The sequence below is a fragment of the Canis lupus genome, chromosome 25, assembly GCF_003254725.2.
Source record: "Canis lupus dingo isolate Sandy chromosome 25, ASM325472v2, whole genome shotgun sequence".
Lineage (NCBI taxonomy): Eukaryota > Metazoa > Chordata > Mammalia > Carnivora > Canidae > Canis > Canis lupus.
Genome location: NC_064267.1, coordinates 2,016,540 through 2,042,701, shown reverse-complemented (window position 1 = coordinate 2,042,701; position 26,162 = coordinate 2,016,540). Strand labels below are relative to the sequence as shown.

At 44.2% G+C, this 26,162-nt stretch overlaps 1 protein-coding gene across 1 annotated transcript; it reads right to left on the bottom strand.

Annotated features, from left to right (window-relative positions):
• Window positions 1-4,065: 4,065 nt before the first annotated feature.
• STOML3 (stomatin like 3) lies at window positions 4,066-25,977 on the bottom strand. The gene is made up of 7 exons (XM_025462412.3): window positions 25,763-25,977; window positions 13,792-13,895; window positions 13,638-13,710; window positions 10,547-10,629; window positions 8,846-9,049; window positions 7,045-7,179; window positions 4,066-5,121 (listed from the first exon to the last, which is right to left on the bottom strand). The coding sequence occupies exons 1-7, from the start codon at window positions 25,812-25,814 to the stop codon at window positions 4,897-4,899; spliced, it is 876 nt and encodes a 291-aa protein (XP_025318197.2). The 5' UTR covers window positions 25,815-25,977; the 3' UTR covers window positions 4,066-4,896.
• Between the last annotated feature and the right edge of the window lie 185 nt (window positions 25,978-26,162).

The window sequence follows — 26,162 nt, the reverse complement described above, 5'->3', positions numbered from 1 at the left end:
CATGGTCAAGGGATTGTGGTTCGTTCTGTAAATTTTGTTTACACTAAAATCCAAGAATTCGTGTAGTCTGCCATGCATGCCAGTTATTTCTGCTCTGGGTCTGAAGCCTAAAGCTCCTTCAGGCTTCCAGGATGGGACCTGTGCTCCCAGTGCCTCTCTGATGCTGGTGACCAAATATTGCCGCCCCTCATCAGGATCTACCTGCAGCATCTCAGTGCTTACTCACCAGTGGTAACAGGTGTAGACACAGCTGGAGGCCTGTCAGGGGCAAAGTATACTTAGAAGAAACTACATATTTGGGTGAGTAACTTTGTCCCGGGGAGCAGAGTGTCTAGGCCTTACTACAGGTATGAAACCCTGCCAGGCTGCACAAATGAGGAAGAATCAACTAATTAGATCCATTGCTGGGGGACTTACACAAAGGAGTTATCATTTGACTTCTTATATTGTCAGATTTTTAATAGGTGGCCACAACTATTTAATACCAGAAGGAAATGCAAGGACAGCCTCTTTTAGAGCTACTGAAGGATAATCTCAAGAAAAGGAGTGGAGCACTGGGGGAAGAAGTGGCCAGTTGTAGCAGAAACGCTGTGATCAGCCACAGAAATGAGAAGATCAGTCCATCTTCACTATAGAAGAAAAGGAAAAAGCGTGTGTGCTGGGAAATTTCCCAGCTACTAAGGAGAAAGCCTCGCCTTCAGGAAGTTAGGGCAGGGGACCAAGGAAGGGTAGATTCATGATCCAGCCACACCTGGATATTGACTGGGAGATAAAATCTCCATGCCATAAATTCACAATCACCCCAGAGGCACCCACTTTAAGGAAAAATTCTCCAAGCCAGAATGAGTGAAGGTAGACCTGACTAGGAGGAGCAGACAGAGTTAGGCTAATCTGAGCCCACACAATACTGATTCCCCCCTACCCAACAGCTATGCCAGTAAGCTGCCACGAGGAAGATTGGTAGCAAGTTTTGAAAATCCTACTCCCAGCAGACTGAAAGGCATTTCAAGATGCTAAGATCTCATCCTCGAAATTTAAGTGTGACTGATTGCAAAGTGGTTAAAGGTGGTAGAGAAGGTTATTGGGCACAGATTATCTTCAAAGGAAGTTGAGGCAGGGTACCCACCAGGGGGAGAACATCTGGAGAAGGGTGTATGCAAAAAGAGGTAAAAATATTCCCCGGGATTTCCTCAGAGGTGAAACCATTCAGAAGATAATGAACCTGAAACACATACGCTGCATTACAACACATGCCTGTGTCTCTGCCTCTCTCTGTGTCTCTCATAAATAAATAAAATACAGTGGCTGTGGCCTGACACATTCTGCCCCTTCCGATGAGGACAGAAGCCCCACCTGCCCCCTGCACACGAACACCACCACTTGGCTTGAATTCTAAAGACACCACTAAGTTAAGAGGCATTGGCGATTCCCAAGTGTCTTCAGAGAAGGCCTCCAAAGCAGGGGCCTGAATCAAAGAAGTTTTGTTTGTAGTTTACAGACATACGATTTTCTGTGGGTATGACCCACGTAGAGTATATTATGTTCAGAGTCACTTTATGCATGGTAAAACAGGTGTCCGCTCTGCGGTGCCTGGGTGGCTCAGTCGGTTGAGGATCTGACTCTTGTTTTCGACTCAGGCCGTGATCTCAGGATCATGAGACCAAGATCCGCATTAGGCTTCTCCCTCAGCATGGAATCTGCTGGAGATTCTCTCTCTCTCCCTCTACCTCTATCCCTCCCCTCATTCTCTTTCTCCCTCCCTCTCTCTCTCTCCATCTTTCTTAAACAAACAAATAAATCTTTAAGAAAACAACAACAGGTGTCTGTTCTGTGTAGATAAATTAGAGAAAGTACTTTCTCTATGGGGATGAGAACCCCAGGCTCATGATTCGGTGTTTTTAAAGTTAAGTTTTATTATTATTCAGATATGACAAAGCCAACAGATCAAGAAACAATCGCCATTGAAAAGAACGTTTGTTATACCCACAGATCCCAAAGGGAGCTGGCACATTACACCAAGGGGCCACACACAGGGAAGCACACAGCGTCAGTCCTGAGGTAGAGGGAACAAGAGAAAATGTGGGCAAAAGCACTAGTTTCCATGGGCAGAAACAGCCACGGCAGGATAAACAGATTGGGGATTAACCAATTCGAGTAATTTCAGTGGGGTCTGGGGCATAGGGCTGTCCCTAGTTGTCTGGTACCTGGTCCTTGGGGGACTGGGCAGATAGATAGTGGCCCAGAGTGTGAGACAGATAAAGAAGATAGTTGGGGACGCCTGGGTGGCTCAGCAGTTGAGTGTCTGCCTTTGGCTCAGGGTGTGATTCCCGGGTCCTGGGATTGAGTCCTGCATCAGGTTCCCCGCAGGGAGCCTGCTTCTCCCTCTGCCTGTGTCTCTGCCTCTCTCTGTGTCTCTGATGAATAAATAAATAAAATCTTAAAAGAAAAAGATCTTCTTGGGGATTACTATGATCCAGGTCTGCACCTGAAAAGATTGGATGCTTCCCTCTCTTTGAGAGGTTGTCTGCTATTTCCTCCACCCCCACACCCCCAGTCATCCCCCTCTAACTACCCCTCCCCCTAGTCGGCCCTGGTCCTGCCCTCCCTTCCAGCTCTCCTCCCTTCCAAGAGAGCCCTGACCTTCCCTGATTCTTTTCTGCCATTTGCCCCCCAAAATACTTTCTTTCAAAGGAGACTTCTTCAGTCAGCCCCTTAGTAAGCAATATAATAAATGACCTATCACAATGCCAAAGAATTAATGAGGCTTAATGCGGAGGAGTGGAGTAATTTGAATCCCCCAGAGAGTTTCCAAACCACATCTGCCCAGAGATTCTGATACAGCTCTCTCTCACACGCCCTATTCTGGCGCTAGGAGGATGCCAGTGGGCTGTGCATTTCAAAAAAGAGTATCTAATGAGTGAGAGAACTCTGACCTTCAGGGAGAACCACCAGTTTAGAGTTTGCTATACATTGACATGAAGTTTTGCATTTTTAGCGCAATCGTGGAAAACAAAAGAAGTATGGGTTTCTGGAAGCAGAGTAGGAAGGGCACTCAAAAATTGTCCTTGTACAGGTAGGGCCTCCCCCCTCAGGTGACCCCAATGCCACAGGTGTCCAAGCCTGTGGTCAGTCCCTGCACCACCATTCATTAGATGTACAGTCACTGGCTATGTGTCTATGCGCTTCATCGACTCGGATTCTGGCTGCTGGGGATGAGCTATGATAGGTCTCTATCACCAGTTCTTGTTAAAATGCAAGTGTTTAGCTTCTAAGGAAAAAAAAAAATGAACCTCAGTGAGTTAAAGTTGAGTGCTAGAGTTATAGAGTCAGTAGAATCTACTAAAAATGTATTAACCATGAGTTGTCTAGAATTTATATCAAGTATGATACGGTTCCATGAAAAAAGCAGTTACAAAACCAAAGGTAGAATGCGATCCCTATTTTACATTTACATGTAGCAAGTATCTGTACGTTGACAGGATGTGTGTGAGGGGAACACATAGGGGAGGGGAGGGGAGCAGAGATGAGGGCGTTGGGGAGGAGAATGTAAGGCTGGGGTTATCTAGAGAGTATGTAGGCACTGTGAAAAGGAGCGTGAGATAGGTGGGGTGTGTGTGTGCACATGTGCGTGCATGTCTTCACGCTCCTGAAGACAGTGCAAAACCGTAGTGGACACCTACGCTTCCAGAACCTGCAATACAAGAGGGAATGGGAAGAGCCCCATCCCTGCCCTCCTCCCACCTCCCCCAAGGAAACCTGGATGATGTTTAAGAGCAAGGACTTTGGAGTCAGACCTAGTTTTAAATCCTAACCCAAAACTAGCTGCAGGATCTTGGGCAGGTTATTCAACCTCTTGATATCACTTTCTCATCTGCAAAATAAAGATACCCCTTGGCATCCATAAAGGGCTGAGCCCAGTGTTAACACATAGCAGACATGCAATAAATGGTAACAAAAAATCCTAGCCTGTCTCTCAAAATGGAACTCAAAAGAAAATTGTACCATGGTAGGAAAAAAAAAAAAAAACCTCTGATAAAGCAATTTTTAAAATGCATCACATCTGTATTCTATTCTATGGCTTCTTTATTTTCAACAGTTTGGAGGGTTTTGCGAGGGAGAGAATAGAGTTTGCAAACAATTCTTGACAACTGGTGGCTCTTAGGACTGGTAATGGGTGAAAACATGAAGTCCACGGGATGATGTTCTCCAGTGATCCCAACCGACAGCACCCATTATAAACATTCTCACTTGTAAGTACTGTGCCCTCTCCCTCCAGCTGACAAAGGTGCCCAGAGGCTGAGCACAGGCCACCGCTCCAGGCAGGGTGCCAGGCAGCAAGAGAGCTGGGTGCAGTCTGCCCTGGGCTAGCTGTAAGTTTGCAGCTGGAAACCTCAATGCCGCTTGGGTCTTTCACTCCAAAATCAATCAGACTTTCAAACATGGTGGGGGGGTGTTGTAATTATTGGAGATTTAGCAAGTAGTCACTTGGGCATTATAAAAAGCAAGTATCTAATAGAAATAGGAGGCCTCTGTTACTTTATAAATTATCTAGAGGGCTTCTTAAAACCAATCAAAAATAATGCTGAAATCTTAGTCACGGTCACCCAAAGATTTTTTCCCCCTACTGCAAGAAAGCGCCTGCTCTAATCAGGAATGCCTGCTATCTAATGACTAATAAGGATAATGCAAAGTCGTTTAATGCTCTTGAATAATAAAGGTAGTACACAGCCCTCATTTTTTTTTTAATAGCCTCTATGGCTTTTCCCTGCTAATGCTATTCCAGCGGCGAGTCCCTCTGCTTCTGTGATGTTGCGATTCTCAGCACTTCTAGCTGCTGGCTTCTCCTGAGAATTAGAAGGGACTCCCAAAGCAATGGCTGGCGACAGCGGGAGGACCTCAGGCTCTTTTGGGAACCTTCTCATGGTTATCATAGCTGATGCCACCAATGCCCTCCAGGATATTCATGGGCAGAGGGAACACGATGGTGGAATTCTTCTCGGTGGCCACGGTGGTCAAAGTCTGCAGGTAACGCAACTGCAGGGCTATGGGGGACTCGGCCAGCACCACGGAGGCTGCCTTCAGAGATTTGGAGGCATTCATTTCTCCTTCCGCTGCAAGGACCTAAAAGGGGCAGAAATAAAAGAGCTCAGACATAGGGGCCCCTGGGTGGCTCAGTGGCTGAGCATCTGCCTTGGGCTCAGGGTGTGATCCTGAAGACCCAGGATCGAGTCTCACATCAGGCTCCCTGCAGGGAGCCTGCTTCTCTCTCTGCTTCTGTCTCTGCCTCTCTCTCTGTGTCTCTCATGAATAAATAAATAAAATCTTTAAAAATATAAAAATTTTTAAAAAGAGCTCAGACATAAAAGTTGGCGACTATAACAAGGGCTTTCCCTTTCTGGCAGCGGCATCCTGATGCCTCTCTGCCAGACCCCACTTTGCCACGCGGGTTTCATCCAGTTACTTCTTTGGCAAGGGGGACAGTTTCGCATTCTAATGGTGTAGGAGAATCTGAGGAGGTTGCAGGAAGTGGGGAGATATTTGACAAATTATGAGTCCCTAGATTTCCTTTGCAAACCAAATACGAGCACCGCCTTTAACCCAGCCCGGTAGACTGGGAGGTCACCCTAATTCTGTTCGGAGATCTCTCTGGAGCCCCCAACCCTGCATTAGCCTTCAGGGAAGTCTGAAATCCAAGGCCTCCACCTGGCTTCTCTCTCTTGTTTTTACTCGCCCTAGGAGATGTTTTTCTTGCATTCTGCTGCCAGTTGAGCCTCACTCTTACAATGTAAGCACTGTTTCAAGTCTCTCTGCTCTTGATTAACCAGGAGCAGTAAGTGCCAGTCTGACAACACCCACTGGAAGGCTCTCTTAAGTGCTGGCTTCCCTTCTAGTTCTCTCCTGCCCAAGGCTGATTCGGTTGCCTCAGGAGTGGGTACTCACTACCTCTGTGCCAAACCACCCACCAAGTCCACTGGTGAGACGCTCCTGGAGCTTCCCAGATAAACCAGAGATGGGGGAGGGATGAGGGTAGAGAAAAACTCATTAGTTCTTGAGGAAGTATACAAAAGGCCTCTCATCTTATCTGGTTTCTGATACTCCAGAAAATCCATCCGACATGAAGGCTGCAGGTCCAACAGACACAAGAACATTCGAGGCCAGGGTATGCTCACGTCTTGTAATTCTAACCTGGATTGTGTTTCATCATCACCATCACCACTCCCTTTCAGTTCAGCACAACTTACCACACTTAACAGCAATGTTCAAAAGACAGGCACCAGGTTGGCTATAGCAGATGGTGACTACACCCATTGGGGTGAGCACTGAGTAAATATATAGGATTGTCAGATCAGTATGTTGTACACCTGAACTCAATCTAGCATTGTATGTCACCTGTACCTCAATAATAATAAAAAAGTCATAATTACTAGCTTTATAAAAATGTAGATTCTTAAGCCACAAGAGACTGCCTTACTGAGTCTGAGGTGAGGCCTGAGAATTACTGTTTGCTGTCGTCAGTTCTGTCTAGGGGACTGAAATGCAGCCAGACCTGGGACCCACCTTGCTAAGTCACTAAGCATTTACTGAGCACCCCTTGACCCAAGACCTGTTGCCAAATCTCCTCAAGATAGGGGCGCCTGGGTGGCTCAGTCAGTTTAAGCATTCGACTCGATTTCAGCTCAGGTCATGATCTTGGGTCATGAGATTGATCCCCACATCAGGCTCTGCACTCAGCACAGAGTCTGCTTGTTCCTCTCCCAAAGCCCCTCTGCCTCCCACTCCAGCTCACACTTACTCTTTCTCCCTCTTTAAAATAAATAAATATAATCTTTTTATAAAAATATAATCTTTTTAAAAAAATCCTCAAGATGTATTAAGCTGCCTATTACCTTTTAATTCAGGAGGAAATTCTCAGTAAAAAGTATGAAAAAGAACCCCTATTCTTATCAAAATAATTGAGAAGGCCTGATCTGTCATTCAACGTCCATCTTTATCTGCTCCAAAGCTGGGCATTTTGCCTTCCAGTGTGGACGGAGTGGCCCTTACCCTGGCCCTGGCTTCCCGGGTGGCCTCAGCCTCAGCCGCCATGGACCTCTGTAACTGCACGGGAATCCGAACATCTTTAATTTCCACTCGGGCCACCCGGATGCCCCACAGCTCCGTGGCATCATCGAGTAAGGTCTGTTTCCAAAGCAAAAGAAAGGACATCGATCAGAACACAGATGATGTAAATTTCTGACATGCTTTATATTCGCAAGATAAATTCCTCTGCTTTGTCTCCTTTAGTATTTGCAGCATTTGGAGTGAGACAATTTGGGAAAGGAAAAGGAGTTCTTATTGATCACTCCCAGGAATTGAAGTGACTCCCAAGAAGGATTCAGAAGCTTAAACTGACAGATCTTTCAGGACGTACCAGGACCCCCCACCTCAACTATTCCTAATGAAGTATGTGCCATCCATCTAGAGTTGAGCAAATACCCCACGTTTTCTTGTCAATGACATCAAGTAGGCAGCAACACATGGGCTTCTCAGACACTCCTGGATATTGTCCTGGCCCTGCCATTTGTAGCTGTGAGTCACTGGGCCACTTAACCTCTCTGATGCTTAGTGTTCTCATCTATAAAAGGTTTCCTTTCAGGATTTTTATGGAATTTGGAGATAATACATGTGAGAGATCTACCAATGACTCACAATTGCTCAGTAAATGTTATTGGGTATTTTTTGAGATATTATGTGCCTTGCTCTGTTTAACCTCTGCTGTGGGCTAGTTTTACTCCCCAGGTAGCCAGATATATATATATATATATATAGCACAAGCAGCCTAAAATCAAACATACTTGTCCTTTGTAAAAACTTAAGACCACCGATGATGTCACGTTGGTTATCCTGCAGAGGGAGGGATGAAAATGCACGCCTTGAGAAATAGTGAGACCAGATGGGTAGTTCAGAGGGCAGCGGCAGAGATCTCTGCTACCAAGTGGCAAGCCATCTCTTGCCTTTCCATGATTTCTGCAGAATTGTGGGACATGGTGAGACCTCCCAAGAACCCAGTGACTGGACTGTAGCTGGGGAAACATCTGAGTTGTCAAACTCATGGGGCTCTTACAATTGATTTGCAGAGTTATACAGAACTGACAATATTTCATAAAACTTTGGGGTCTGTGTGCCACCATAGGTCCTGAAAGAGATGCCAAGGACCAAAGCTGAATTTCCCTCCCAACTTACAGAAGGGAGGTTCAGAATCAAAGTACAATTGATTTCGGACCACACAGAAATGTAATTGTCTATAAACTAGGGCGTGCAAGGGGTGAGATGGATTCCTGCAACATTCTCATCAATATTAGAATAATGATTACTATTAACATAATTACTGATATAGGTATTGCCATGTCAGATTTTCCAGGGATCACAGGCCTCTGCTGTCTCAATTGAATCCTGCTCTAATATTCCACTAAAGTGCAGAAAGACATGGGGTGTTTGAGAAGTGGTGGCCCTTCTGGAGCAACTTCAACTAAAAAGGATGCTAACCTCTTCAGGAAAGCCTAATGTGTACAATGCTAACTTGTATTTTCCAAGTTTCCAAAGAAAATGGATAAGGTGTACAATTCCTACAGCTCTCCTCCTCCTGCTCAGATATTTAAATCTACACCTTGTGATTGTAAAGGAATAAAACCACAAACTGAAGGTCAGCGTTTACAGCAGCTGTGTGTGTGTGTGTGTGTGTGTTGCATGTGTGAATGCACATGCATGCACATGAGAGGGGTTCTTTGAATTACTGATATTTGATAGTCTGATAATTAAAATAAATGAACCAAAGATACAGGCTATTCATTCTCAGCATCTTTACCTGGATGCTATGAGCAATCTCTTCTCGGCCAGCTAAAATTTGGGACAAGGTCTGTGTCCCTAAGACGTTTCTCAGAGTAGTCTGAGCCAGCAGAAATGTGGCTTGGTGGACATCGTTGACATTAGCCACTGCTGAGACAGCACTGTAGATTCTGTAATAGACGACTCCATCCACCTGAGTAGTCACAGAGTCTCTGGTGAGGATCTAGAGGGCAAGGATAGGGAAAATCACATGTTTATTATGACTTTCACAGCAAATGACAAAGTGTCAGGCAGCCTAAGAGCCCTCTCTGCAGGAGGAGAGCATGATGCCAACATTACCAAAAATCTGCCCTGGCTAGAGTATGATATCATCTTTGTTGGTGATGATTTGCCATGGTGAGAATAAGCACATGGTGAGAATAAGCACAAATCTATTTGCTTTTTAAACATTTTTTATTTTGAATTTTATTTATTTATATGACAGGGAGGGACGGAGAGGGAGAGAGAGAGAGAGAGAGAGGAGAGGAGAGGGAGAAGCAGACTCCCTACCGAGTAGGGACCCCAATGTAGGACTTGATGTGGGGCTCGATCTCAGGACCCCGAGATTATGACCTGAGCTGAAGGCAGATGCTTAACCGACTGAGCCACCCAGGAGCCCCTCTATTTGCTTTTATAGAGGCTCTGTGTTAATATTCTGAATAATGTGACAAGGTGCTTTGCAGCCATTGAGAGTCCTCTGGCAGACCCAAAGTAGCAGAACCTAGAACTCTCTACTCCCATATAGAATTATGGACTATGGAGCCAGAAAAGAACCATGATCGGTCACTAAAACTGCTGAGTCTTGACTGGGTTTCCTGGACCAGAGAAAAGAAAATGAACATTGACTCATAATCCTCTATCATTTCTGCCCTCCTGCACTATAGGCCCTACTCACATTTTCTTTCGTTTTCCTGGATCGTTTTGGTTCTTAGTAATTCTGTTTCTCTTCCCTATTGCCTTGCTACTGGCCTTGGATATTTATTTACAGCACTTTATGAACTGGAAAGAATTATTTGAAATCCAAATGCAGATGGGCTCTGTGCTCTTTCCCCACACCCACCAGCTGTGCTGCATCCAATCACTCACAAAAAAAGTGAATGCTAAAGATTTTACTAAAAAACCTTCTGGATAGGTGAGAGTGAGGATAATATCCTAACCAGATCCTGCCCTCCACCAAATTAAATCCAGTTCCTTTATATGACTTATCTGACTCTTCCAAGCCTCTCATCTACTGCTCTCCATCCCAGTTTCTCTGCCAACTGCATCTTTTCTCTCTCTTTCCTGGGATTTGCCCCTCCAAGTCATTGCAAATCTTATAACAGTCCAGCCCTTGCCATCAGCTTTATTCTCAATTGGAAAAGCAAAGCCCACCTTTGGTTCCTCAAGCAGGTCCCTTACAGTTTGAAAACATGTTGTAAAACTTCAACTGTCCATGTAATGGGGAAGATACAGGTTTAGTTTGGTTTGGTTTTAAATTTGTTTTAGATTTTATTTATTTATTCATGAGAGATACACAGAGAGAGGCAGAGACACAGGCAGAGGGAGAAGGAGGCTCCCTGCGGGGAGCCCCACGTGGGACTGGATCCCAGGACCCTGGGATCACATCCTGAGCTAAAGGCAGATGCTCAGCCACTGAGTGGCCCAGGTGCCTGATACAGGTTTTATTTCTACCCAGCATTACCTCTTGTGGAGGAATGTTGCAAGTAACAGTTCGGAGATCAACTTTGACAAACACATCTATGCAGGGCAAGACCAGGATCAAACCTATAAAAAACAAAAGATAGCTTAAAAGTTTATCCTATCAAAACTAACTACAACAAATTATCTCCTAACTATATGACACATTATTTTCATGAGACTATAAACGCTTCTCAGACAATCTTCAATATGTACTCCTCTAACTTTAGGGAAAATTAGCTCCTCCTTCCAGTCAGTGACTAAAAAAAAGTGATTCCCTAGAAATTAAAATCTTGTGGTAAAAAGCTAAAGATCCTTGACATTTAATTTTTAGATTTTACTTTTAAAACACTCAACCTTCTTCTACCCGAGTTGAACTTGACATTAATTAATTAATTTTTTAAAATATTTTTTATTTACTTATTCATGAGAGACACAGAGAGAGAGGCAGAGACACAGGCAGAGAGAGAAGCAGGCTCCATGCAGGGAGCCTGATGTGGGACTCGATCCCAGGACCCCAGGATCACGCCCTGAGCCAAAGGCAGATGCTCAACTGCTGAGCCACCCAGCCATCCCTTGACATTAATTTAAAAAGATATTTTGGAAATTGGTGTCCTTATTAAAAATATCTGTACAAAAAAAGATTTAAGTAATAGATATTTTATCTTAAATATCATTGACTGTCAGTTTTCTCATTCATCTTCAATAATACTGAAGAAATAGAATTAAAATCTCCTTAAAATTTCAAAGTCCTGGGACCCCTGGGTGGCTCAGCGGTTGAGCCTCTGCCTTCAGCTCAGGGCGTGATCCTGGAGTTTGGGAATCCAGTCCCGCATCGGGCTTCCTGAGGAGAGCTTGTTTTCTCTCTGCCTATGTCTCTGTCTCTCTCTCTCAGTGTCTCTCATGAATAAATAAATAAAATCTTAAAAAAATATATTTCCAAGTCCCTAAAACCAATGTTTTTCAGAATTTGCTATTTCTCCAGAGCTATGTTCTAGTTCAAAGATAATGGCATCCCCCAATTATAAACACTTTCACTTCTCTTTGAGTTGTGAAGTATTTGGATTTGGGGCTGGGTAGGGGAAGGGTGGGGATACAGAAATTCAACTGAGGATCCCATGAATCCTTCACATGAGCCTGGTGAATGTTCTCTACAGCAAGAGTTACAAAGATTAGAACCACAAGGCATGTCAGCAAGATGGAGACACCAATCCATTTTTGTTCACCAGAAAGATTTCGTGCTGTTGTTTTTGTTTTCAAGGGAGAAACAAGTTTGTAGGTTGTGTACCATGCAAATGGCTGGTAGCATCAACAGAAAACACTGCTAAGGAGCCTTCTTTCCATTGGTCTCTGAACTCTCCTGAGACTTGCAGTGAGGCTTGTGGCCTAATTTACCTCCGTTTTTGGTGCCAGGTCACTGGTTGGGGTCATGACTCCTAAAACTACAGTTAAGTCTTAGCCCTCGCACTTACTAGCTTGTGACCTGGGAACACATACAACTTTCCTGAGCTTCAGTTACTGAATCTCTAGAAGATGGTAGCGAGGATTAAGCATGATTCAACACGATAATGAAATAAAGTACTAAACACAGTGCTGGGTATATATTAAGTGCTCAAGAAGTGGTAACACTTATTATTAATACTTTCCATTATTAAGGAATAATTTACAATTTACAAAAGTGGAGAGGTTTAATGGAAAACAATTGGCAATTTGGCTTGTTTCCCTCTAGCTTTTATGGCTTTCTGAGGGGACTCATTTGCCCCAGAGACGCGTATGACGAGAGTAATTATCCTGGGACATTTAGTGGTGAAATCTTCTGGGAAAATTCATTTAAAAGAGATACACTTTTCTCTAGAGACTTCCAAGTTATAGCTAGTCTACTTCTTTCAAATGAAGTTTTACTTTACTTATAAGCTCGGCCCCACCAGATGCAACGACCTGGATGGGGTAAACCTTGGTCTGTTATACCTCAGTTGAATGAATTATATTTGGACAAACTCGTAAGAACAACCATAAAAAGTCATTCTTGCCCTCTCTCCCATACATTGTTCATGAAATCAGACAAGTAGGATTATACTACTTGAAATGACCAAGCCTCTTAACAAGCTTCTGCTTTTGAAATTTCTCTTTTTTTTATGCAACAGATATCTGAGTGCCTACCATAGTGCATGGCCAAGTACAGAGCACATACAGTATAGCAGTGAATAGAAAGTTCTTGCCCCCCACCCCCAAGGGCTTATAGTCATAATAGGAGGCAGAAAACAAATGTTACTAGAGAAGTACTGCAAATAACAGTACTTTTTAAAATGTACTTTATGACCTCTCCTTTCAAAACATTAGAATTTATCATGTGAAATTGTCATGCTTGAGAATCAAAAACAAATATTAGCAATTTGATATAGTTCAACTACATACATACCAAGAGAAGTTATGAGAATTAAATCAATACCTAACTTCTAGAGTTTTAGTACCTAACACTTTCCCATGTCCACCCCTCCCCCCCACTTCCACCAAATCCCATCTTCTTATAACATGAAGAATTTGGAACAGTTTTCATTCTAAGGTAGAGAAAGGATGGAAAGAAACACAACATTTGATCAAAGGAATTGTACAATGGCTTCCAGCTTTCTATTACTCTGCTTGCCAGGAGAAGAAATTCCTTTTTACTTTTTCCATTAGCTCTTTTCAAAGAGTGAGAATCAAAAACCGGCTCCTGGAATAGTCTCCTTGAGTAACTTAATCATCTACTGGACCATTTACTCCCTCCCTTCATTCTTCTATCTTTCTTTTAGGGGTCTTGATAACAAGTGAAGTCCGGCCAATGTAACAGAGCAAGTCTTTGCTCTTGTTCACTGAATCTCTCAGAGGGAATGTTAGGAAACAAGGTCAGATTTCCGACCTCTCAAACTAGTGGTCTAGTGGTCACTCCTGTTAACTCGCATAGCAGAACAACATCTTCCCATTTTACAAACAGGCAAGGGGCTCCAGCTTCCTGTGATTTTTTCTTTGCTTATCAAGAGAGGCTGCTGGGGAAAATTTTGGTGGTAACAGTTATAGGTATTAGGTGCCCATGATCCTTGTCAGGGGTGTCCTACCTGGCCCTCTGGCTTTGTCAGCCTGGATGCGTCCCAGTCGGAATACAACAGCACGTTCATACTCCTTAATGATCTAAGAGATTAAGGCAGAGAATTTAGTCCTAATGGTTCATCAGCTCATAGAAAGAGCCCAGTTTATTTCCCAGGGTGTTACCTTTAAGCACATCCATATGGAGAAGGGGAAAGTAATGATCATCAGCAACAAAGAAAGGGAAAACAGGATCCAGCCACACACGCCAAGCCGTTTACTGCTGATGCCTAAGAAATGAAGAGAAAGCAAGCCTGTGATCCCTTTGACCATCCTCTACTTACATGGTTCTTAGAAAAGTCATTCAGCCGCATGAGTAGGCTACTACACAAGAGGGCTGGCCATGCCTGGGAGCGCTGACAAGGAGCTTGAAGTTCATGCACACCTGTAAATGCAATAAACACACACACACACACACACACACACACACACACTATTCATTCAGAGTTTTAGGTTGAAATTGACCTGTCCTTTCCAAGAAAATCTCATAGCAATCAATAATAACAATTACCATTATATTTAGTAGGACTGACATGGTTTATTATCCTCAAAACACATAAAACACTGTTACCCAGTATATAATTCATAGACTTCCTCCATCAGAATCACTAGGGTACCATTTTAAAAGACATATTCCTGGGTGCCCAGAATTCTCCATGTTGAAATTCAAGACAATCTCTGAAGCACAGAGGTAGGTACAATTATCCCCAAAGGGAGGCAGGATGACAGGAAAAACATTCTGAAGAGCCCGTAGGTATGAGTTTCCACGAGAGCTCTCTTATCTACAAGTGCCGTGCCTTAGATAAGCCACTCAATGTTACTGAGCCCCCACTTTCTCATCTGTAGGTTGGGGATAGAGGTCAACTACCTTGAAGGATTTGATGAGGACTAAATGAAGTTATTCTTCCATGGCACTTGGTCCATACATTAACATCTACATTAGTACATGCCTATTACTACCTTTATTCCCATTTTACAGATATCACAGGGATGTGTCAGACACTGATATTTGACATTTCTGACTTCTAGAGGAATTTTGTTACATTGGCTCATTACATCAGATGTCTTTTTGCTAATCACACATTATGATAACAGGGGCATTTTGGCTTCAAGAATAGTGCTCTGCAATGCTAAGTTCAAATCATATTCCAATAACCGAAACTTTATAGCTTTAATCACTTCAAGTCTTACAACTCTAGTTTATAGAACACACAAATCAGGCTGACCTTTTTATTCTTATTTGATCCTTCTATTCACTATCCCAACTTCTTTTTAATCCTCATTCCTTCTTATTCTCCTCTTATTATTTTTTAAGATTTTATTTTTTTATTCATGAGAGACACAGAGAGAGAGGCAGAGACATAGGCAGTGGGAGAAGCAGGCTCCTCATAGGGAGCCTGATGCGAGACTTGATCCCAGGACTCCAGGATTGCGCCCTGGGCCAAAGGCAGGCGCCAAACTGCTGAGCCACCCAGGGATCCCCTAATATGTGTTTTTATACAATCATGTAGGATAAATGGCTGGCAGTGAAAGTGTTTGGTCCAAGAGATTAGTTTTTACAATTTTGTTAGATGGTAAGTGCCCTTCAATGATTTTGTACCAGTCCACACTCTCATCAATTGCATAGTGTGACACTGGGCCTACTTCCCCATGCCTGGCACCAGAACTCATCAGGTACTTTCTCAATTATTACATTCTGATAGATGAAAAGGATCTAAGTTTTAGATATATATTAAGTATTAAAAACTTGTTGTGCAAATGTCCTTTAATAGGCTCTAAATACACATAAAGATACACTCAATAGGAATAAGGAGTTGCCTGCATACCCAAAATTTGTATTTTTAAAAGATCACCTTCCAAAGCCTTGGACCATAGTGAGGTGGATGGGACTATCCTTATCCAGGATAAAGACACTTTGTGCATTCTAATAGAATCTTTGTTGCATTCGTGTTTATTAGTGCTTACTAGTAATGACCTAGGCTGTATATAAACATTCTCATTGTTAAAAAATGTAATAGTCCAAAGCAATACAGATAAAGCTGAAATCCCTTTGACCTTCCTCTGCTCAGTCCACTTTTATCTAGACAGGTCCCATAGTTATCAATTTGGTATATTTCATGATAGACCCATTCCTAAGTATTTACATTCCTATGTTCATCATTAGAAAACATGGCTTAGATTTGTAGATTTGGTGAGTTATGGCACCACAATAACACTTCTGCTTTGTCTGTTTTTTTTTTTTTTTAATATTTTATTTATTTATTTGAGAGAGAGAGAAAGAGTGCCAGAGAGCACAGCGGGGCGGGGGGGGGGGGGGGGGGGGCAGGGGGAGGGGGAAGCAGGCTTCTTGCCTTCCTGCGCAGCAGGGAGCCGGGTGTGGGGCTGCCCCGGGCCGGGCCGGGGGAGCGAGACCTGAGCCCAAGGCGGACGCTGAGCCCACCGGGCCACCCGGGCTCCCGAACACTTCTACTTTAAAAAAAAAAAAAAAACCTGGGATCCCCGGGTGGCGCAGCGGTTTGGCGCCGCCTACAGCCCAGGGCCGGTCCTGGAAACCCGGGATCGAATCCCACGTCGGGCTCCCGGTGCATGGAGCCTGCTTCTCCCTCTGCCTGGGTCTCCGCCTCTCTCTCTCTCTCTCTCTCTCTCTGTGACTACCATAGATAAAAAATAACCCCCCGAATCTTATCTTCGGGACACTTCCGGCGGCACCCCAGGCCCAGGCCCCCTGCCGGTGGCGCAGCTGCGTCCTAGCCGGAGTGTCCGTAGCCGTCCTCCGCGGTGGGGAGTGCGGGGGCCTCGCCGTCCGGCCGCCCGGGGCGTCTTCCCCACCGCTGGCCCCGCTCCTCGGCCTGGGGGAGCCGCGGGGCTCGGGCGCGGGGGGCGGCGGGGGGCGGGGGGCGGGGGCTGCACGGTCCGCCTCCCGCTCGGGGCCCCGGAAGGGCGCCGCAGCCCCGACGCCAGCCCGCGTAGCCCGCGTAGCCCGCGTAGCCCCGGACGCTCCCCGGAGCCCGGCCCGGCCCGGCCCGGCGCCCGCCCGTGAGCGCGCTGGGTCTTCCCGGGCTGCCCCTCCCGGTCCAGGGACGGAGCCTCGGGCGCCGCCGGCCGCCCGAGCACCTGCCCCCCCCCCGCCCCGGCCTGGGGAGGGACGCGGGTCCGCGCCCCGAAGCCTCCTCCGAGCCCCCCGCGCGGCTGCGCTCCGGCCCCCGGAGGCGGAGGAGGAGGCGGACGGGGCGACCGAGGGACAGGGCCCCGCGCACCGCGGGCATCGGCACCAGCCCCGTCCCGCTCCCGCAGGCCCGTCGCCACCGCACACGGCCACCAGCCGAGGCTCGGCCCCGCGCAGAACGGCCTCCCCGCGCCCCCGAGGCCGCCTCCATCCTCGGACGGGCTGACCCCCCCCCCCCCCCGCCGTCCCGGGCGCTGTGCCAGGAGCGCACGAGGGGGAGGGGGAACCTCCCGACGAGGGTTCACGTCTAGCAGGACAGCGACAGTAGCGGCAGGGGTAACAATAGGGTCAGAGCCCTGCTGCGTGGCCTTCTAGGAAATGGAGCACTGGCAGAGTGAGAGAGGGGTCCCCCCCCCCGGCCGTGGCTGGACAAGAGCAGCAGAATGCTTAGCCAACAGCCCCCCTCCAACCTGGAAGGAGAAGGGCGGAGCTGCAATGCACAGAACCTGGGCCCCGCACGGCGAGGCGACCCCGGAAAAGAGGACCCTGGGGTGACCAAGAGCAACCCTTCACTCCGCAGCCAGAAAACGTCCCAGTTAGTGCTGCCACCAGCATCTTGATCTCTAAGTGAGGGGGGACCCATGAGCTTCACAAGCCGACAGACGTTCATGTCTGCCTTGAAAGGCGCAGCCAGCGAGGCAAACAAAACCGAGCTTCACGTGTAAGGGCGTGCCTCTGGGACTTCGTTCCCAGCACTGGAAAAAACTTAAAAACCTGTAGGACTAGGGGTGAACACTTAAAGCAAGACTGGTAATGTGCCTGGGGCCAGGAAGTAGGGCAGGTTATTCCAGATCACTAGCCCTACTTCTATGACACTAGTGGTGGAAATGAATCTCAGTAAATAAAACAGGCGAGGTGACGTGCTGCTTATTTCTTGTTTTGGCTTGGTCAACAGTATTGAAATATTAGATCAACACCGCTTATAATCCTTGCCCACAGATCTGTGTTACAATGAAATAGCTATTTCTTCTCTAAGCAGAAATAGCTATTGAGGTATCATGACATCATTTCAAAGCACCAAAGCAGAACGTGCATTACTACAGTGAGAGCATAACTCACAGCTTCCAAAATGGCAGGCATTGAAGAAACGCAGCATCACATTTTAGCAAGGTTGTGGAGCTATCTGAGCCCTCCATATATGGGAGCTCAAGATGCAATCATCTTGAGAAACTAGTTCAAAGTACCTGCTAAAGCTAAGCACAGACTTGCTCTGTGACTCAGTATTCCACTTCTAAGTAATACCTGAGAGAAATGAGTGGTGATTACAATGAAAATGCATTCAAGAATGGTCATTGCAACCTTATTCATAAAATTCAAGAAATGAAGAGCCCCCCACATCCATCAATAGTAAAATGAATAAATAAAGCTATGGTACATTCAGCCAAAGGAGTACTACCCCGGAAGAAAAAAGGCTACCTACTGCCATAGGCAAAACGTGGATGAATCTCAAACAAAATACTGAACAAAATAAGCCAGACTCAAGAGTGCATACTTTTTGACTCCATGTATAAGAATACATACTGTGTGATCTCCCTTATTTTGTACCATTTCATTCAAGAACAAGAAAAAATAATCTATTGTGTTTGGAATCAGACTAGTAGCTGTCTGTATAGTTTGTGGGGTTGTTGGTGGTTGGGTACTCTCTGGGACGGGATGAGGAAGCCTTGTGGGTGCTGTATATCTTCCTTATCTTGATCAGGGTGGTGATTACATAGACTTACATGTACTGACCGACCCAATGAGAAAAACAAAGGCTCTTTATTCAGAGCTTGTCCTACGGCAGAAGAGTCGGCCTCGGTCACTTATGTTTTGGCAGAGACGCAAAAGCAGGCAGAGCAGTGGGACAGCTTTATGGTGGAGAAAGGGGAAGGTTTCAGGTGTGCCTGACTGGGGAGACGGTAGGGGAGCTAATTGGACGCAGGCCATCCTGTGTGATTGGTTAGGGGTGCTTATTTGGCTTTATTCAGTTGGTATCAAGTTGGAAGCAGGACAGAAAATAGAGAAGCTGTCAGTTATTTATCAAGTCCTGGCCTTTGGGTACCGATAGTTATGTTATTGTGTAGCCTTCTGGAATTGTCACTACAGAAAGCAATCTGGCCTCTTGCAAGACTGACTTATAGCAGGCTGGCTTCCTGGGTTGGTTATTGTAGATAAAGGGATTATTTTGAAGGGCAGGCTGCCCAAACTCCCCAGCAGAGTTCTAATTTTATATGTGGTCCAGCCACTATCTGTCAGTCTTTCAAGATAAACACATAAGACTTGGGCACGTATTTGTATGTATCTCATACTTCAATAAATAATTCAAATAAAGATGAGAGGATATAAGATCAAGCTAGTACTGAGGATGGAAAACTCACTGCTTGCTCTGCATTCTCAGAGAGAATGGAAAACCTTCAGCAAAGCAAACCTGTGGGCAGACGGAGAAAGCACCCAGCAAGGTAAGAGGTGGTGGCCCGGAGTCGTTCACTGTACATTCTACATGAGATGCCTTCACTTGAAAGCTAGATGAACATCCCACTGGCCACATACCCTGCTTACATCTTAGTTTCCTCTTCTGTTAATAATAACTAGTTGTGAGGATTAAGTGAATCACACGTAAAGGATATGAGCCGTATCAGGAGGCCCTCTAACCAATCAACGCGTTGCTTAGGATTGTCCTAGAGGTGTATTTTGGTCAAGACAGTCCTAAGAGGAGATCACTCCTGGCTTTAAACACACTCTACCCCTTTGTTTCAGGACCGTTGGTTCATATTGAGTTCTGGCCTCCCTCCTCTATTGCAATAGTCTTGACTAAAGTCTTCAACTTCAGTGCAATTTTTTATTTTGACCACTTACATAGTATTTTTATTTATTTATTTATTTATTTATTTATTTATTTATTTATATTTATTTATTTATTTACCAGATATACTAAATATCCATTGTGGATATTCTGGTCCTTCCAAATGATGACTCCTCTGTATGGGCAAGAACTACATTTTCAAGGGGAATAAAGCCCTACCCTTCAATGTGCCTAGTTCCTTAAAGCAATGTAGCCCCTCACTGTAAGTGCTTTCAGGTAACTTCTAGAACCTTAAAGACAGATAGAAAAAGAGAGAGACAAACCAAATCTTTAGTGTAAAACTACTAAATCAAAACTAGATGATGATCTTACCATTGCTATTCCTATGACTACAGAATTTCATAATCATGAGTTCTCTCAAATATCATAATTACATCTCAACTACAGAAGGATGATCTGTGCTTGAGAGTTACACGAACTTTATGACACATGTATACAGAGTTCCTTTTTACCATTTGATCTTTTAAATAAATATTGAAGATATATTTTGAAATAGAATGTTAAAATGTCCAAAAAAGGAAATGCTATTTATTAATACCTTATGGCCCCTTCAGCTTAAGAATTTAAACCCACCCACCCAACTAAAGTTCCACTTCACAACCTCCCTGCAGATGCACCTTGCCCTGCAGCTTCCTCAAGAGGAATTGCAATAAGTCTTCATCCCATCAGTCAAATGCAGCAGCAACTCCCTAGTGTGCCTTAGGAGACAAGGCTCAACACACAGGCTCTTAGCAGGTGTGTAATTCAGTTTTTCAGGAGGCTGAGCTTTGGTCTCTCACTTCTGGGTCTAGCTGCCTCAGCCACATGTGCTCACAGCACATAAACACCCCCTACAGTAAAAAGGCACCCTGTTCTCACACATCTTTGTGCCTTTGCATGAGCCTTTGTATCCCCCGGTCCCGTGCTCATATCCTACATTCTCCTCTCCTCTCCCTCACCTAGCCGCACTGCTCAGTTCACACGTCACTTTTTTTTCCAGGGAGATTCTTCTCTCTCATCCCTACCTTTGGGTGCTCCTCTTCTGAGTTTCTAATACACTCTCTATCATGGCTTTCCGTAGTACGTTGGAAGTTTCAGCTAACTTAAATGTCTTCCCTGTACGTCTGCAGTGCTTGGAGAGCAGGCATTTTATTTTTATGTCTCCATCTCCTGTTACACAGTAGATTCTAAACTCGTTCATTGAATTAATGACATGAGTGGCACGTAAAATGCACTGAACTGTCAAGAATGATCCTCAGCAATGTCACACAGTTATTTATCTGTTGGAAGTTTCTTGTCTGGAAATAATGATCTAGCAGGAGAGATTCTGTTTGCTCTCAAGAGAGTCAATTAAACTGAGAACCATATGTCCTCCCATTTTCTCCTTCATGCTACTGCTTTGCTGTACCCCTGTACCATTAGGAGAAGAAAATAAGAGAGAATGTTTTCCTTGTGAAGGAGTCCAGAACCAGCCTCCCCAAAATGTCCCACTTTGGCATGAGAATTATTCTGAACTGAAGATATACAAGGCCCAAAAGACTTGAGAAGAGCTTTTTACTTCCCTCTTAACTGCCTCTAAGAATTTAGATACAGGGGATCCCTGGGTGGCGCAGCGGTTTGGCACCTGCCTTTGGCCCAGGGCGCGATCCTGGAGACCCGGGATCGAATCCCACGTCGGGCTCCTGCTTCTCCCTCTGCCTGTGTCTCTGCCTCTCTCTCTCTCTCTGTGTGTGACTATCATAAATAAATTAAAAAAAAAAAGAGAATTTAGATACAGGGCCTGGTCGAGGAAGAGAGCTATCACCAGAGATAACTACAAAGAGTATGGCAAGCTAGAGGAAGATTGGCAGGAACTGTTTGTTTAAATTTCTGTGCGTCCCTCTGTTTCTGCCTGGTATAACAAACATTTGTTTACCAAACATTTGCTCTTTTCATCTTCCTCCCTCTTGAAGTCCCAGACCACTATCCCCTTCTTCTTAGCTCAGGATAGCATATGATCCTCAATTGCTTGACTGTCTTAGAGCCTCTCGTGTCTGTCGAGGTTCATGTACATACAAAATTAAATTTATTTTTCTCTTGTTAATTTTCCTCATGGCCATTTAATTAATAGACCAGCCAAAGAATCTAAAAGGGTAAAGATTTTTCTTCCCCTATGCCTGAATCATTCTTGTCCTTCTTCAACTCCCTTTTCTGTATGAAATAGCAGCATTACCAATGGCAACAACAAACACTTGTCCTTAATTAAGATTTACGTCCAGTCTCATGATAGTATTACTTGTGACAGTGGTAAATAAAAACACTCTGAAAGTACAATAGAGAGATAATTAAGCAAATCATGACATGTCTACACAATATCACATCACAAATACATATTTTACTATATGAAAACCCAGAAATTACCATGGTATGATATTAAAAGAAAAAAGGAGGATGAAAAATTCTATGGACAATACAGTCCCAATTAGCACAAAATACATGCATAGAAAAAAAAATACTGGAAGAAATTGACCAAAATATTAACAATGGTTAATTCTGAGTGGTAGAAGTATGATTGATTTATCCTGAAAGGGTCAGAACAAGTGTCCTCAAAGTGTAGTCACATTGGCAAGTGACTCTTTGCAGCTGAGATCAAGAACCAGTAAGCTCAAGTGAAATTTTTGCTCCTCCCTTATCTACTTAGAAGAACTTAAATCGGAGGTTGTTCTCAGAATAAGAGTTCTTACCAAGATGAATTTTATCTCAGTGACCCATCTGTATGGCAGAGCAAACTTCTAAGTACCAAACACCTGATCTTATTGATCTGTGAATTGCCCTTTTGCCCTTTGAACCTTAGGCCCCTAGCTCATTCCTCAGCTCAGGATGACATATATACCTCATTTTACCTTTCTGTCTTTGAGTCTCTTATGTATGTGGAGTTCCCCTTTGAGCAAAACTAAATTTATCGCCTGTTGATCAATTTCATGTCAATTTATTCTGAGGCCAGCCAGAAGACTCTTTGAAGGGTAACAGGAAATTTTTCCTCCCTGACAATTCTGTTCTAGGTTTTCTTAACTTTGGTACCTTTATAATATTAAGCAGGAATTTTTTTTTTTTTAATTTATTTCTGATAGTCACACACAGAGAGAGAGAGGGGCAGAGACACAGGCAGAGGGAGAAGCAGGCTCCATGCACCGGGAGCCCGACGTGGGATTCGATCCCGGGTCTCCAGGATCGTGCCCTGGGCCAAAGGCTGGCTCTAAACCGCTGCGCCACCCAGGGATCCCAAGCAAGAATTTTAACAGAAAAAAATTAATCACGCCTAGTAAAAAAAGAAAAAAGTCCTTTGTGTTTCCAGAGCAGGGAAGACTGCAGACTTCCCAGGGGAAACATAAAAGGTGTGTGGAATGAGAACAATCAGCTTCCTTGGGCCTGGGGATGTAGTGTTAAAAGTTCTTTCCTCTTTCTATTGACTTCCAATCCTGTGGGGTAAAGTACAGTCTCAGCAACTTCCTGGTTCTTTCTCCAGAGGATCAAGGATTTTAGTGTCAAACATAAAATCTAAGTGAAACCCTCCTGGTAAATCCTGTCTTTTCCTCACCTGAAATTCATCTTCCCTCCTGCCTGTTTCTCTGAAATGTGCACACAGCTTGCATCAAGGGACATTTTTCAAGGAAAACACAGGATCACCAAAAAAACCCATTGTGCTGCCTAAAGTGTGTTCTCAGCCTGGCCATGGCATCAGCTTGCAAGTTACTTGGATGCAAAATCTTGAGTTCATCCCAGAACTAGAGTACCAGGCCTCCCAGGGATGAGAACAAAAATCTGTGTTTTAAAAACTCCCTGGGAAGATTTTTTTTTTTTTTTTTGCATATTAACATTGAGAGGAAATCCTTAGATTTGGATGATTAAGATTCCAATTAACTTCACTTTAACTCTTAAAGAAAAAAGAGAGGAAAAAAGGAGTGCAAGAGAAGTCAAAGGCTAATGAGTGGTGGTGTCCTACTCACTTACATGAGTAAATAATTCATGTGTTTAACAACTGTGGGGTGGGGAGGGGGGTAGCCCTAATTTATAGCACTCTATCGATCTGACCTTGTGATGTCGCTGAATTTGGGGTTGAGAAGAGAGGCACACGAGTGGTTTCTGAAAGCTTATACAAAAGGCTAGTGGCACAGTATCGTAGAAGGCTCCTGCTGGAGTTGATAACAAGGACTCAGTTATTCAAAGATTTTATTTATTTAGTTGGAGAGAGAATGAGTGAGAGAGAGAGCAGAGCACAAGCCGGGGGAGGGGCAAAGAGAGAGGGAGAAGCAGGCTCCGTACTGAGCCAGGAACCTGAGATGAGATGTGGGACTTGCTCACAGGACCCCAGGATCATGACCCAAACTGAAGGCAGACGCTTAACCCACGGAGCCACCTAGGTGTCCAAAGACTCAGGTATTCATCTAATTCTCTCAGCATTTGTAAGTGGAAATTTCTGCACAGCTTGAAGCACTAAATAATGTTGTCCTGTTAATGTATCCAAGATGGAGGAGGGCAAGGGCAAACTCATCCCACAGATCTGTAGAGGATGACTGATCCTTATCTCTCATAAATTGCCAAAACCACATGAAATCAGAAGTTGTGGGATCCCTGGGTGGCGCAGCGGTTTGGCGCCTGCCTTTGGCCCAGGGCGCGATCCTGGAGACCCGGGATCGAATCCCACGTCGGGCTCCCGGTGCATGGAGCCTGCTTCTCCCTCTGCCTGTGTCTCTGCCTCTCTCTTTCTCTCTCTGTGACTATCATAAATAAATAAAAATTAAAAAATAAATAAATAAATAAATAAATAAATAAATAAAAATTAAAAAAAAAAAAAGAAAGAGAAATCAGAAGTTGTAACATAGAAGTTCCATTTCTGATTGTACTGTGGTAGTGCAGGTTTTTTCATTATATTAAAAACTCAAAACCGAATAACCCCATGGATGGTTATCTCACTGATAAGGCTCCAGTCAGGTCATTTACCCAGCTGATATCTTCACTTGTTAAATGGAAGCTAAAATGTCTCATGAAACTTCTTGTTTAAAAAGATAATGGGAGATACTTTGAGAGACCTCACACTTAGACTTCTAAGGGATAATTTGCTGCTTCCCACATATCAATTTAGGTAAATATCTACAAATGTATACTTTTTCTTTTACATACTGATAGCCAAGTGTGTTCTCTATGTCTATGACTTTTTTTTAAGGTTTTTTTTTTTCTTGTTGTTGTTTATTCATGAGATAGAGAGACAGAGGCAGAGACATAGGAAGAGGGAGAAGCAGGCTCCCCACAGGAAGGCTAACGTAGGACTCAATCTCAGGACCCCGGGATCACACCCTGAGGCAAAGACAGACACTCAACTGCTGAACCACCCACCTATGTCTATAAAGTAAAGAGAGTATGGGTTAAAACATCCTTCCCCACCCATACACATATACATATATCTTTCATCATCATCATCATCATCAACATCATTATCACTTTCTGGAACTTCAGCAAGTTTTTAAACTCTCCAAGAGTCAGTTTTCTCCTTCATAATATGAGTTTGTATGAGAATCGACCTCAGAATTATTATAGGACTTAAAAATACAATACAAGCAAAAATGCTTCAATAATACAGACATGCCATTAAAGGTTGAAGTTAGTACTTATTTTCCTCAACTTTTCTCCATGAATCAAACATGATGCAGCTCAAATCAATTTTCCTTTTTAATCATAGCATCATCAGATGATATTTGAAAATGGATACATTTCAGCCTATTCCACATGTCTTTGCTATGTAATGCAAAAAAAAAAAAAAAAGAATGTAAAAATAAATACAAATTCTATCTAACACTGAAGAAAAGAGCAAGCTATAGACTGCTGGTCAAGAAGCAAATAAAGCCACAAAAAGCAATGAATCTAAATCCTGGGCTCTAACTGAATTGAAGCCAATCCCAGTATGTATTAGGTCCCCACCGCCCTGTGGCTACTTTGTAACTCTCACAAATGCCACAATGCTCACTTCCCTTCATGTACATAAAACAAACTTAGGGCAGAAATGAGGAACTTACCCACTAAATTCTCTTTATCCTGCTTCTCAGGGGAAGATGCCCCAGGATCCATCTCATTCTTGAGAACCTTTTACACTTGGCCAATGTTCATGGGTTTGGAGCCAGGCCTGGGCTCCAGGTGCTTAGAAGAGGGGTAGAGGAGAGAGCTGGAACGAGCAAGTGAGGGAAGTCCCTCACCTTTCATGAGCACCCTAAGGAGCAGTTGCCCTGGTGAAGGAAGCCTGTTAACATAAACAAAACGATTTCTTTCATGAGTTCAGACTGCCTTGTTCCCAGAGTAAATTCAAAAGAACATGACCTTCTGCTGACATTGCTTCCTATAAAATATCTCTAGGTAACTCTCTACATCATTTATATTTTATAACACACTTTTATGCGTCTGGTGTGATTTGTTCACCAC